The following is a 15,207-nucleotide window of genomic DNA, read 5'->3' as shown; positions in this document are numbered from 1 at the left end:
GGCTCAGAACAATATCTGTGACCTAAGTACTTGCCTATTTTCAAGTTTTCTTTTTTTTTTAATATTCTTTTTTTTTTTTTTACTTTACAATATTGTATTGGTTTTGCCATATATCAACATGCATCCGCCACGGGTGTACATGTGTTCCCCATCCTGAACCCCCCTCCCACCTCCCTCCCCATACCATCCCGCTGGGTCATCCAGTGCACCAGCCCCAAGCTTCCTGTATCCTGCATCGAATCTAGACTGGCGATTCGTTTCTTATATGATATTACACATGTTTTAATGCCATTCTCCCAAATCATCCCCTCCCCCCGCCCCAGAATCCCAAAGACTGTTCTATACATCTGTGTCTCTTTTGCTGTCTCGCATATAGGGTTGTCGTTACCATCTTTCTAAATTCCATATATATGCATTAGTATATTGTATTGGTGTTTTTCTTTCTGGCTTACTTCACTCTGTATAATAGGCTCCAGTTTCATCCACCTCATTAGAACTGATTCAAATGTATTCTTTTTAATGGCTGAGTAATACTCCATTGTGTATATGTACCACAGCTTTCTTATCCATTCATCTGCTGATGGACATCTAGGTTGCTTCCATGTCCTGGCTATTATAAACAGTGCTGCGATGAACACTGGGGTACACGTGTCTCTTTCAATTCTGGTTTCCTCGGTGTGTATGCCCAGCAGGGGAATTGCTGGGTCGTTTTTTAAAAATAATCTTTCCATTATGGTTTCTCATAGGATATTGAATATAGTTCTCTGTGCTTTCTAACATTTCTTTTTTTTTTTTTTTTGGCCAAAGTGCACACCTTGGAGGGATCTTAGTCCCCCAACCAAAGATTGAACCCAGACCCCAGGCAGTGAGAACATGAAGTCCTAACCACTAGACTGCCAGGGAATTCCCTTAATATGTTTTAATCAACCTTTAGTTTTCAGTTGCAAGAACCATTTAAGCATGTTAAGTTTAAAATCTTGCTCTATCCACACTATCTGATTGATTCTGTCAACTTTATAGAACTTTGCAGGATACCATTAAGGTTCTTTGGTTTATATGGTAATATTTGTAGATTTCTAGAATTTTACTTGTTTGATTCTCAAGAAGGCAATCTTAGTTGCAAATATTTATGGACTAGTTATTAACATCCTTCTGTATAGCAAGTCTTAGCTTGGCATTAACTATCTGACATTGGTAGGGCATTTCATTTATGACCGAGGTGTTTTGGGGCTTAACAATCTCTTCAAAGACCTTTCTGAGCCTTAAGTTCTAAGTTATGCTAATCTTCAGGGAAATAACATATTTGAATGAATAATATTTGTTTCAGTCTCATACAGAAGACTCAGACTTTGTGGAGACCACAGGCAAGATAGAGAGGGCCCTTGCCTGTGTTCTCTCCTGCTTCTTCATCTCCTGATGACTGGAGTGTATGTCTTTTCCCTCTGGTAAATTCAGGTAGAAAAAAGGTTGAGAAATACCACAGTACCCTTATGCTGTCTCTGGCTTTTTTAGGAACTATGTTCATGTTTGAATCTAACAAATGATATAAAAGCAGAACATTTGTTTAATCATGTCTTTAGGAAACAAAACTCAAGTGAAAAATAGTTTATGTGTTGTATTATTCTGGAGAAGACAGAGTAGAAAGTTCAAGTATAGCTCTCCTTTCTTCTTCTTACTAAGCTGAATTTTCCCTTTCAAGTTTATTAATTTAAAACATTGAATATTCAGAGAATAAGTTAAATGTAATAAGAGATTAAAAAATCTGTGTATCTTTTGTTCTGCCAACAGAAGTTAGGTTGGCAGAACAAGATCCACTAAATGAAAAAGAGAACTGCATTTAATTTAGTCCCACATTTAAACAGACATTTTAAAAGCAAATATTAACATTAAATGTTTCATTGAGAAGTAGCTCCATTTTATTAGTAAGGATTGTGGACCTGATGGCATATTTACTTTTACATTTATAATTGTAATTTATATCTTACCTTCCAAAATGAATTTGAGGCAGTGTTTTAAGTATATAACTGTGTCCTCAAACCCTGCAGTTTGGCTTGCTCTTGGTGGTAGGTCAGGTTCTTAAGAAGGAGGGTGCAAGAGTCAAGGAAGAAATAAGGAAGATAAAACTGACTAAACCAGCAAAGACAAAGAAAAATAAAGGTTATTGAGATCTGATGGAAAGTTACCTGGCTTGGGGCAGGGGAAAATCGTATCCGAGAAAGAAATACTAAGGAGAGACTGAACATTTTAAAGTTTGGGATTAGAGAGCTAATCTGCCAGTAGAATAGTTTAAAATGGATCTTGCATTTTGACATTAATTTCTCATTTAAATGCTTTCTTCTCTGTAGTAACCCTCTGTGTTTTTTCAGTCTTTTAACTTTATTGAGGCTTTCAGTAGATAATCAAAGGTCTCTCTTGGTGAATGCTACATTGTACTTAAAAATATGTGGGTTCTTTTCAGATATCTTTGATTTCTAACATAATTCCTCATGATAACCGAATAGACTATATTAGACCATGAAATTTTTGTACCTTATTTTATGTCCCTGGGTATGTTCCAGTGTCTCCTGATTTATAGTCTGTGGAAACTAGAATTTTTATCATACTGTTGTGTGAAAATTATATAAATCTTAATTATTTTGGCTTGGTTCATAGTACTTTTCAGATTTACTTATCCTTCTACTTTTCTATGTATTCATTCTGTTAGTTTTTGAGAGTTTGATACTGAAATTTCAACTAAATTAAGATTTATCTACTTAAGAAAATAATTGTAATATATAGTGGAACTACATGTAACTTTGTTCTGTACTTTCCAAGTCTCCTGTAGATGTGTTATCATACTTTCATAATTTAAAAGATAAAAAAAGAAAAATAATGGATCTTGTAAATTTATTGTTGAGGACCTGAAGATGTACTTGAATCTGCAAAGTAGAATGTCTTTTGGGTGATTTGATCACAGTTAAGCTGTCCTTGGCTTCTTCTTGCCTATAATATGGATCTTTTTTATGGGCTACCTTCACTATTCTCTTTAAATTCTTACCCTGAGACTTTAAAAGTTGTTGTTCAGTCGCTAAGTTGTGTCTGACTCCATGGATTGCAGTGCGCTAGCAGTGCGCTAGGCCTCTGTCTTTCACTATCTCTTGGAGTTTGCTCAGATTCATATCCATTGTGTCAATGATGCCGTCTAACCATTTCCTTCTCTGTCTCCGCTTTTTCCTCCTGCCCTCAATCTTTCTCAGCATCAGGGTCTTTTCCAGTGAGTTGGTTCTTTGCATCAAGTGTCCGAAGTTTTGGAGCTTCAGCTTCAGCATCAGTCCTTCCAATGAATATTCAGGGTTGATTTCCTTTAGGATTGAGTGATTTGATCTTGCTGTCCAAGGAACTCTCAAGAGTCTTCTCCAGCACCACAATTCTTTAAAAGGAGGAAAGGTTTTTTATGGGAAAGGAGCACAGAAGAGATGAAATGGGAGAGGAAGAGAAAGTTGGGCAACAGATAAAAGATGTCCTTTTTTTTGACTCTTACAAAAGAGACAGTACTCCCTCTTCTATACTGTACTTAACTGTATTGTAATATCAATACTTATGACACTATGAGTGGTTACTTTTATTCTGATTTGTCTACTGAATTGTGAGATCCCAAGGGCAAGACAGGCTTCCCTGGTAGCTCAGAGGCTAAAGAATCTGCCTGCAGTGCAGGAGACCTGGGTTTGATGCCTTGGTTGGGAAGATCCCCTGGAGAAGGGAATGGCAACCCACTCCAGTATTCTTGCCTGGAAAATCCCATGGACAGAGGTGCCTGGTGGGTTATAGTCCATGGGGTCACAAAGAGTTGGACACGACTGAGTGACTAGCACACACATAAGGGCAAGACATGTTTGTTATTTCTCTTTCACTATCTAGAGAAGGAACGTAAGGGAATTCCCTGGTGCTGTAATAGTTGGGACTCCCTACTTCCATTTCAGGGGACACAGCTTCAATCCCTGGTCAGCAAACTAAGATCCTACTGGCCTCGTGGTATGGCCCCCTAAAAAAGGAGCTAATATTAAAGGTGTTTAATGCTGTGCCACAGCATTGTTAAGTACACGATACATGTTAAAAAAAAAAAGGAAAGTTATATTGATTGAGTTCCTATTTTGTATATATCAAGCACTTTGCTGAGAGATATCATCAAATCCACTGGTTTCAAACTTTTTAACTTCCATGAAAATGTTTTGATAAGTAAGTACTTCCTCAGTCATTTAAGTATTTATGATTTTTATATTTTAATGTTAAATAAAACTGGTAAATCATTCTTTTACTGGAGTCTTAAATACCATAGTAGTTTGATACCTACCATTCATTATACATTTATAAAAAGATACAAACAACTTCTTTCTTAACATTAAAAAATTTATATTCCTTTCTCTGTTTAAATTTGTATTTTTATTATACTTTTCCCACCAGGTTTCATCCTTTTGTGATGTGTTTTTTATGCATGGATTATGTTTTGCACATAATATATTATGTATACATTATGAAGGCAATGTATTTTTATGCATGCAAGGCTTTCTTGCATATTGATCACCCTGTCGTATGTCTTTGAACAACTATATGTATGAAGTCAAGTTTAAAATATTTTTTCTAGTTATTTTAATTAGCATACAATTAATAAAACAATGTAAATGTATTAAATGTTAAATCAGTATTAAACAAGAAAATGAGAAGTTTTTGGAAATGCATCTTTTAATGAGATGGATGAAGCTGATCTTTAATTTTTTTCAATTAATTGAACCTTTTGTGGATAAATAATACCCAGTGCTACAGTAAGACAATGTTCAGCATTAGTTTTATTTCCCCCCTTTTTTTCTTTTAGAGATCTAAATTCTGAGTACTCTGTTTATATAATTAATTGAATGGTAATGGACAGTTTTGTTTCAGAAATTTTTACTCAATTATTTGAACTTTTCTAACGTCAAATGATTTATCATCAGAATTATTTTTATTTATCTATCAGCTGATAATTTGATTAAGACCTTTTTCAGTTTTGTTGGAAGCAAAGAATAGAAATCACCTGACTTGCCAGAGTCATTAGAGTCATTAAAGACTTGAAATTCTGGGAAGTATACCAAAAAGGCTTTATTAAAGCTTCTTAATGTAATTATATTAAGTAGTAATTATATGTTGGTATTTTATTCATAGGCATTGTTCAGGCGGTATTGAGAAAAGCTAAATCTTGTTAACTTCAATATACCTATGTCAAAGGATATTTCTTTGGTAAGATGTTTTTATCAGATGACTTAAACACGTTTTAACCAAAACCATTTATTCAGTTTAAAGCCATTGTCTATCTTGAAACCTTTTTGGCAAAACTGTTCTTTCATTGTCACACCAATGAGATTTACTTTCATGATGTAAGAAGTCTGACTTCATTTTTTCAATTCAAATAAATTGATTTGATTCATGTTCCTGTAACAACCATCTTTGAATCTTAATCCTTGGTAGATAAATGTAAGGCAAGAAGACTTGTTTAAAGAGTGTTGCTTGGAAGAAATAAATTGACTTTGTCTTTCTTGTTCCTTTTTAGAAATTCTCTTAGCTTTGCTTCACAGAACTCTACTTGAAAAGGAATGTGTTCTCTGATGATGAACATGGGCTAGAAATGATGAACTTTTAAAATGAAAATTGTAATCAACTTCTGAATATATCTGAAAATAGAACATTCTATCCCAATTCCTCAGTTTAAATTTCTGTCTTCATTGTTTACTGTAATAGTGTGTAAAACAGGAAGCCATAAAGTCAGTTTGTAGTACTTTAAGAAGGCCTTGAAGACCAAGTATTATGAATCATTCCTTGTTTAATACTTCAGAGATTTTTATACATAGGCATTGCAGTATGGTTACATTCAGGATGGAAAAGATGTGTGCCATTCTTTTTATAAAGTGAATAAAGGCACTTGTGGAAGGGGAGGCAAGAAAGGAGATTTAGATGACCTCTCTGCTGTCAGACAGTTAGTTTTAGGAAAAGGATGAGTACAAGTGGAAATTGCAGACCTGTCCTTTGTTGTTTGCCTATTTCTGTGACCTTTAGTAGTATGAACTATATGATATTGGAATATCCCTGTTCTTATATTTATGGTAGCCTCTATTTTATAGTCAGGGAAACTTATAGTTGAAACAATTGCCTATGGTCACTAAGCTAGTTAATGGTTTAGTTAAGAATTCCAAAGCTTATTTTTCCTCCTGTGTTACATTACTTAGTACATAGTCTGGTATATAATAAATGTTTACTGTATATTGCCTTTTTCCCTCTCTTGGCCGTACAATATGGCATATGGGATTTTAGTTCCCAGACCAGAGTAAGAACCCACACTCCCCCTGCTTTGAAAGCGTGGAGTCTTAACCACTGGATCACCAGGGAAGTCCCTGCTGCTGCTGCTGCTGCTAAGTCGCTTCAGTCATGTCCAACTCTGTGCTACCCCATAGACGACGGCCCACCAGGGCTCCCCCATCCCTGGGATTCTCCAGGCAAGAACACTGGAGTGGGTTGCCATTTCCTTCTCCAATGCATGAAAGTAAAAAGGGAAAGTGAAGTCGCTGAGTCGTGTCCGACTCTTAGCCCTACTATATATTTAATGAAAGAATAACTTTGTATTGTTTTGTGAACTATTAAATCTTAACCTTGGAGTAGTTTCTTGAATTTTGTACTGCTGGATAAATGTAACATTATGGATGAGTCACTACAGAAGAATATTGAAGATACCTCATTTTTTAAAAGCATGGTCAAGTACATCTCCCTTTCCTTACTGAGGTGGTGTTGGTGGAAGTGACTAATAGAGCATCAAAGAACTCACACATGTTTTCTCAATTAAGATAGAGACCTGTTATCAGTGTAGTAGTGTTTATTTGCTTGGGTTCAACTGGCTGTATGTAGAGACTACAGTCAGATGTCCATGAGGCAAACGTACTCATATGTTTATTTTACCAGTATATTTTTGTTTCTGTGTTACAGATATTCTCTTAAACCTAATGACCAGATTTTGGCTGAAGAGAAACATAAGGAACTGTAAGTGCATTAAACCCTAGGCTATCCATAATTTAGACTCTGTCTGTGGATTAGATGTGTAAACAATCTGATTTTTAAAATTCCATGAGGTTTTAAAATCTAAAGATGTAACTAGTAGTATGTTCTTAATCCTAGTAGGATTAGGATAATTTATACTACATAAGGTTAACAAAGTTGTTACCACATGCACATTATAATATGTTTTAATACTATTGTATCCCATCATCTTGCAAGTCCCTTGGACTGCAAGGAGATCCAACCAGTCCATCCTAAAGGAGACCAGTCCTGGGTGTTCATTGGAAGGACTGATGCTGAGGCTGAAACTCCAATACTTTGGCCACCTCATGAGAATAGTTGACTCATTGGAAAAGACCCTGATGCTGGGAGGGATTGGGGGCAGGAGGAGAAGGGGACGACAGAGGATGAGATGGCTGGATGGCATCACTGACTCGATGCACATGAGTTTGGGTGAACTCCGGGAGTTGGTGATGGACAGGGAGGCCTGGTGTGCTGAGATTCATGCAGCTGCAAAGAGTTGGATACGATTGAGCGACTGAACTGAACTGATCCCATCATCTGGACTAAGGGCATATTGGGAAATAAGTTGTTTTGTTTCTTTCCCCAGATAAAGTATTAAATTGTCATTGTTAATTTTGACTCTTGCTCAGTTGACTTCCACCCTGTGCTTAAGGTGGAGACATGATTTTGTCACCTTACGAAAAAGTAAATGCTTAAGCTTGTTTAGCACAAGGTTAAAAAAACACTTTAAAATTGTAGATGTGAATATAACTTTGTTTCTTTAAAAATTTTTGGTATTCATAGGATTCTCTCTTTCAGGTAAAGTAACTGTATACATGATTTTGGAATATCTCTGTTGCTGTTTTTCTGCCCTATGGTAGTATCTAAAAAAAATTACTGTGTTACAGGAACTGTGAGGTTTTTAGCTAAAAATTACAGACTTGGTAGTTTTAAAAATTCATCTCTTATTTTTCAATATCATAGGATTGTTCCAGGATGGAAGCTAAAAAAAAAATTATATGGTTCTCTTTTCTAGTAGTCTACCTTTTTTTCTCCATCATGCAATAAGAAAGTTCTGATAACATTAATTATCATGCAAGTATTTAATATCAAGTAATAATGTAGAGCTAAGAGTTTGAGGCTTACTGTACCTTTAGGTTGGACTTAACATTATTAGTATTATTATTATATGTTTTTAGAATTGAAGTATAGTTGACTTACAGTGTTGTGCAGACCACATTTACTCTCAGTGATAGTTAAGGTTCTATCCTGTTTATAAATACATTGGTGAATTTTACAGACTTCTTGGTTGTTTCCTTGATGTTTGACATCTAATTCAAGTCCCTTGCTGTTTAGTTTAAATGAAATCTTCATTTGTACCCATGTGTATGGAGAATAACTTTCTGTAGATTAAGTACTTTCCAAGACTCTTACTTTCTTCCCAAGATTAAGTAATGATTTTTCTGAGTACTTTTAACTGCTTAAAAAAACTGTGTCCTGGATCTTTTCCAAATTATTTTCTTCCTTTTCTCTTATTGAAGAGATTGTAGAAAAGTGTTAATCATCAAACGGTAGGCTCGGTGTGCAGGGAAAGGATTTCTTTAAGAGTTCTTACAATTGATATATCTCATTATTATGTTAGCCTTCCATCATATTAATCATAAAATGGTAGGCTCAATGTGTAGGGAAAGGATTTCTCTAAGAGTTCTTAATGTTGGTATATCCCATTGTTAATATTAGCCTTTTACCAGTGTTTTTATATTTGTTATAAAATTCATTTAATTATGATTCATTTAGTTATAATTCATTTAATTATGATCTCCAAGTGGGTTCTCAAATTTATTGTCAAGGAGTTTTATATAATTTTTTTCTTTATAACTAGAAATTGTGAATGAGGGTACATGATTGTAACTGTACCATTGGTTGATTGCTTGTTATTTATAGGTCTTATAGCAGAGCTTTTTTGGTTTGGGAATTAGGTGGTCAACCTAGAAGTTCTTTGGGGCTTTCCTGGTAGCTCAACTAGTAAAGAATCCGCCTGCAGTGCAGGAGACCCTGATTCGATTTCTGGTTGGGAAGATCCCCTGGAGAAGGGACAAGGCTACCTACTCCAGTACTATGACCAATATTAAAAATACCAGAAAACTGCAATAGTGTAAATATTTTGATATTATTTAATATGTAACCCACATTAATGTCATTCATTTACAATTTCTCTAGCCATCTATGATATAGTTGACCCTCAAGGATAAACTGATGTTTTTCTTTGACTTTATTATGAAAAATGTACAGTATATAATTAACCATATACTCACCACCTAGATTTTATCATTGACATTTTACTCTACTTACTTTTTTACCTGTCCATTCTTTTGTCCATCCATGAATTCATCTGCTTTTTTAATATATCTCAAAAGTAAATTGCAGACATCAGTATGTTTCCCCATAAGTATTTCAACATGCATACCGTCACCTAGAGTTCAGTCTTTTAAAGTTTTTTGTATTTACATGTAAAAATATTCATATATTGAAACACACAAATCTTCACTGTACATTTGCTGAGTTTTGACAGATACATGAATGTTCGTGACCCAGTTCTCTATGAAGAACATTATCACCACCCCCGAAAATTCTTCCCCTCTTCCTCTTTGTAGTCACTCTCTGCTCCTACCCTCCGAAAGGAATATTATGATTCTTTTTCAACTATAGATTAAGGTTTTCCTGTTCTGAAATTTCTTACTAATGGAGTCATATGTCTGTTCTGTTTTATATAGTGCTTCTTTCACTCAGTATGTTTTTAGCTTCTTTCATGTTGTATGAATTAATTTGTTTTTATTGCATATTAACATTCCATGGTTTATCTGCTTTCTTATTGGTGGACATCTAGGCTGTTTACTTTTATTTTGGCTGCTATGAATAAAGTTGCTGTTAATATTTTTGTACAAGTCTTTTGGTGAACATGTTTTTATTTCTCATGGAAAATTACTCGAGTAGATTTGCTGCTGAGTCACTAGGATATAGGGTAACATTATATTTGGTTCTATAAGGAACGACTAGATTTTCTTCTGAAGCAGGACTGTTTTACATTCCTGACAGCGATATGTGAGAGTTCTAGTTGCTCTTCATCCTCATCAACATTTGGTGTTTGATGGTCTTGCTAATTTTAGGTATTTTGGTGGATATGTAGTTGCATTTCATTGTGGTTTAATTTTCATTTCCATGGTGACAATTGATATTGAGCATTTTTTCATTTGCTAATTGGCCATATGTATTTTCTTTGGTGAAGAATCTGTAAAATCTTTTGCTGATGAAAAACATTGGATTGTTTTGTCTTTTTATTGATGAGTTGTTGAAATTCTGTATATAGTCTGGGTACCAGTCTATGTCAGCAGTCCCAGGCATACCTTTTCCCCTTAATAGTTTCTTTTGGTAAGGAAGTTTTAAATTTTTATAAAGTCTAATTTATCAGTTTTTGCCTTTATGATTATTGCTTTCTATGTTCCTCTAAAAAACTTTTGCCTGCCCTCAATTTATGATGATACTCTTATATTTTTCTTTAAAAACTGTGATTTGAGCTTCTTTTGTTTAGGTCTGTGATCTGTTATGTGTTAATATTTGTCTATGATGTGAGGTAGATGTTGAGGTTCATTTTTCTTTACCTGGATGGATATCTAGTTACTTCAGCACCATTTGCTGAATAGACTTTACTTGTCTACTGAATTGCTTTGATGCCCTTGCTGAAAATCAAATAACCTTAGAAATATGGATTTATTCTGTTCTGTTGATTTACTTGTCACTCTATGCCAGTAACACAGTATAGTGAATATTGAAGTCAGTTGCTGTAAGTCCTTCAGCTTTGTTTATGAGATTACTTTGAATATACTAGATCCTTTACATTGGCTTTTATTTTAGAATCAGCTTATCAGTTTCCTCACAGAGACCTTTTGGGATTATCATGGGGGTGTTGAATCTATTTCAGAGAAAAGTGACATCTTAACAGTGTTTAATTCTTCTTTAATTCTCAGCAGTGCGTTGTAGTTCTCAGTGACTTTAGGCTACATGAATTTTAATACCACTCTTTATGACTGAATTTAGAAACAAAAGATTGAGGGTTTCACATTATATTTTCCCCTTGAATGTGTTAAATTTGGATAGATGATTTTTTCTTCTCGCAATGGAAAATCTTCTGTATTTGCATTCTTCTTGTAGATTATTTCTCTTTGAATATATTACATAATAATTATTTTTGTAAGTTAACATTTATCACTAAAAGTATATTGGAGTTACTATTTTTCTACCATTTCTCCATAATTAGCTGTGTAGGAAAATTAGGTATATTCCTAATCTTTGCCAGCCGTGGTTAAAATGAGTATTATTAGGCCATTCCAGAGACTGGAAAAGAGAGGTAGGTATTTAGCTCAAATTTGTCATAATTAGTAGAGAAACTCTTCAAGGTGTGTAGTGTGATGAAAGATTAATTTAATGCAAATACTCTACAAAAAATTGTATGATATGACAGGAAAATACAGTTGCTTTATTGATTGAAGCAGATTTTTTGATTAGACCTTTTCTTTTGTCACTATTTAGCATTAAAAAATTGCATGTTTTCTAGGTTACTCTTTGCTTTACTTTCTTTATTTAAATTTAAAAAAGATGTCGGAAAGGAGTCTAGAATCTTACTAGGATTTAAATAATATATACACATTTTACAGAAAACACAAATTTTTCAACTGTTTTAAAAGGCAAGTGCCATACTCTTGGATTAATCTTAAATGACTTATTCTCTTTTTCCAGTGCAGTTAAATAGTTAACTGTATAGAATATTATGCAGTTGTTAACATGTTTTTAGGAAAATATTTAATATCACAATGATTAAGTAATTGAAAAAGCTTGCTTACAGATATCATAGAAGAGAACTGTGGTAGAATAGTAGGACTGAGGGTGGTACGGTTGTGGGTGACTTTTGGGTTTTTTCCTTGTCCTTTTATGTGTGTTTTAAATCTTCTCTAACGGGTTGTGTTAATTCTGTAACCAGAAAAAAGAATGAAAGTGATAAATTCCGTAAATTTAAATTGGTTATTAAATATATTATCTGTTTCAGGATGAACTTTTTCAACTTTATGATCATAATTGGTGATCTAAGTTAGGAAACATAAAAATGAGGGTCTAAAGGCTGAAATGACACAACTTAATTTTTTTTTTTAGTGCAACATGAAGTCTTCTTTCTTAATAACTAGTGCTTATGCAACAACAATCTTACATTTGTTAGTGCATGCTTGATTGATTTGACATTGGTTGATTATCTTAATTCTTTTGACTGCTGGTTCTCTGTAGTTTTTGACCTGTACACCTAAGAAAACTTTCAGTTGGGTATGCCACTGTCAGAACAGAATATTAATTTAAAAAAACTCAGCAGCAGCCCTTCATGAAAGCTGCTTATAAATAATTTCATTTGTATTTTATACTTAAAATAGCTGAGATCTCTTTATGTTTAAGACCAAGCTTTTAAAAATATCATAAGAGGTGTAGCTATAAAACAAATAAAATTATCCAAATTAATAATTCCATGCTTTATTCCTATAAAACAGTATTATTTGCTTTTTGATTATAATCTGCTGAAAATCTTGATTTAAGTTGTAAAAATGCAACATTAAATTAACTGACCTATTGAAAGTCTACATTAATTCCTTATATGCCAATAGGAGAGTATAATAACATTATTTTGATATTACTTTGTGGTAAATATTAAGTATGCTTTTACTTAAAATATTCTTAGTACCCAAGATGTCATAATTCAGACTCCATATACATTTAGTCACGTGTACTTGTTATTTCCTTCTTTGGGGAAGACTGACATGCACGAAAACAGGGAAGATTGGTCAGCAACGAAAGTGACACTTGTTTGTTTTAAGCATAATGGCTTTTCTCAAGTTGCTGTTTTTCTGTGTACTGAAGATGCTAAGAGGTGATTTTTAAGTGGGGAAGGCCAAGAAATTAAATTTGGGATCTGATTAATCCACAACTATAGAATTTATACTTTGCACTGTATGTGATCCAATAATGAATTGGTTTCATTAGTCTTCTACAGATTTTCCTCAGTCTTCTAGAGTTTTAGTTTTCTAGGTGGAGATACTTAAAATAAATGAGAAAAATATCACTATTTCATTGAATAAGTCTTTTTTCACCTACTTACCAATTGCTATGCTAGGCAGTGTTTAAAGTGAAACATTGATCAATGTAGACTTACTCCCCAGTTAATAGTTCACATTTTAAAAGTTTTGTAATTGGAGACTTTGTAATAGTGCATTCTCTTACTGTTGGACATCTACAGTTATAGGAAATAGAACTCTTGTTTTTATTTATGAATATATAAATCTATATTACATTGAACAGAATATTGAGATCAGATCATAAAGATTCAGATAAGGAAAGATAAAAATTGGCTTGAGTAAGAGATAAATTTCAAAGGCAAATATAAATAAATTCAAAAGAATTCATGCTATTTAGCACATACAGAAGTAACTTGATATCTGAGAATTGTTTTTCAGTTTCCTGTACTCCATAAAGCATGGGGAAAGCCTCTTTTTAGAGAGATTCACATTTATTTACTTGGCTTTTAAATATAGTTGCCAAGATAAAGGGTGAATTTTTACCTTTACCTCTAGAACAGTTCATGCTCTTCTAGATATGGAGCATATTTTACTTATTGTTACTGAATGAATTCTCCTTATTGACTGTTTTTTTGTGTTGAAAATTGTATTAATTTGTTAGAATTAGTCCTTGAATTAAAAAATTTTTGTCTTGCAATAAGTATAATATATTTAAGTTTTTATCAGTTTAGGGTTATGATGAAATGGGAGAAAATGAATGAATTACGTAAGAGGTATGAAGTAGAAGTATTGGAAAGAAAGTGAAATCGCTCAGTCGTGTCCGACTCTTCGTGACCCCATGGACTATAGCCTCCCATGGACTATATCCTCCATCCCTGGATTTTCCAGGCAAGAATACTGGAATGGGTTGCCATTTCCTTCTCCAGGGGAATCTTCCCCACCTAGGGATGGAACCTGGGTCTCCTGCATTGCAGGCAGACTCTTTACTGTCTGAGGCACTGGGGAAAGACACTGTTAGACCTTAATCTTTGATTCAGTGTCAAAACATCAGAATTTCTTAGAGTTGTTAACAATGCCCAGTTTATTAACCAGTAGGGAAGATTTTTAAGTATTTAAGTGGCACGTTTGAAAACATGTTCAGAGCCCTTGGAGACAATCAATAGCATCTGTCTGATATGTTCCTAAATTCATTATTATTAATGGTGTGACTTAGTAATTCTTTGAAAATATCAGGATTGTTTTGTAAGAGTAATATAAGAATGTTTGCCTATAAAGTTGATAGATTTTGTTCATTGCAAATACCAAAGAGATAAAAGAAAGCCTGGGAAGTGAAAAGTCAAAACTGAAATAAAGAACATCTAGGACCAGCAATGAGGTTACATGGTTAATGTTTTATATCTTTTACATTATAGAATGCAAGATTCTAGAAATGAGCCCTAGAATTGGGTTACCCTGCCCTTTAATTACAGCACTGGACCAGAATCCAAATCTCCTGATTCCCAATTAATTGCTTTTTTATCACACCAAGCAGCTCCTTGAGAATATGATTTTTTTTTTTAATAAATGGGGTTGATACTCATTGGCAGATTCACTGATTATAATGAACTCAACTGTATCAAGGCTCAATGGCTAATTAATTTTACAGTATTATGGCTTTATGAACTACCTCAGACTCACTGAGTGAGTTGAGGACAGTTAATCAAATAAATGCTACGTGTATCTGAATTCCAAATACAAGGCACTTATTCTTCCAAGGAGAGGGTATAATACAAAGCTTTTTGGCCAACTCAATTCTAAAAACTTTTAGAGAAGTTTACAAAATGTCAAATTTGTACTTGTAATTTAGTTTCGTTATATACATATTATAATCACATATAAAGTGAAATGATATTAAAATTATTTTTCCTTTTTTACTTGTTATTTGTTTGAATATCCAGAATTTTCATAATCTAATCACCACTGGAACTGTTTTCTCTAGAACACAGCAGTCTTCTTTGATCCAAGTTGTTTAATTTCATGTATAATACTTTCATAGGACATT

At 33.7% G+C, this 15,207-nt stretch overlaps 1 protein-coding gene across 4 annotated transcripts in view; it reads left to right on the top strand.

Annotated features, from left to right (window-relative positions):
* Window positions 1-15,207, top strand: part of ADK (adenosine kinase) — a 549,091-nt gene that overhangs the window by 67,727 nt on the left and 466,157 nt on the right. For all 4 annotated transcript variants that reach the window (XM_070364706.1, XM_070364703.1, XM_070364705.1 and 1 more), the window contains exon 3: window positions 6,985-7,038. In XM_070364706.1, the coding sequence (XP_070220807.1) occupies window positions 6,985-7,038 (54 nt within the window). The remainder of the gene's footprint in view (window positions 1-6,984; window positions 7,039-15,207) is intronic.

The sequence above is a fragment of the Bos mutus genome, chromosome 28, assembly GCF_027580195.1.
Source record: "Bos mutus isolate GX-2022 chromosome 28, NWIPB_WYAK_1.1, whole genome shotgun sequence".
In the NCBI taxonomy this organism is placed as follows: domain Eukaryota; kingdom Metazoa; phylum Chordata; class Mammalia; order Artiodactyla; family Bovidae; genus Bos; species Bos mutus.
This window is presented reverse-complemented; position numbering and strand designations above follow the sequence as displayed.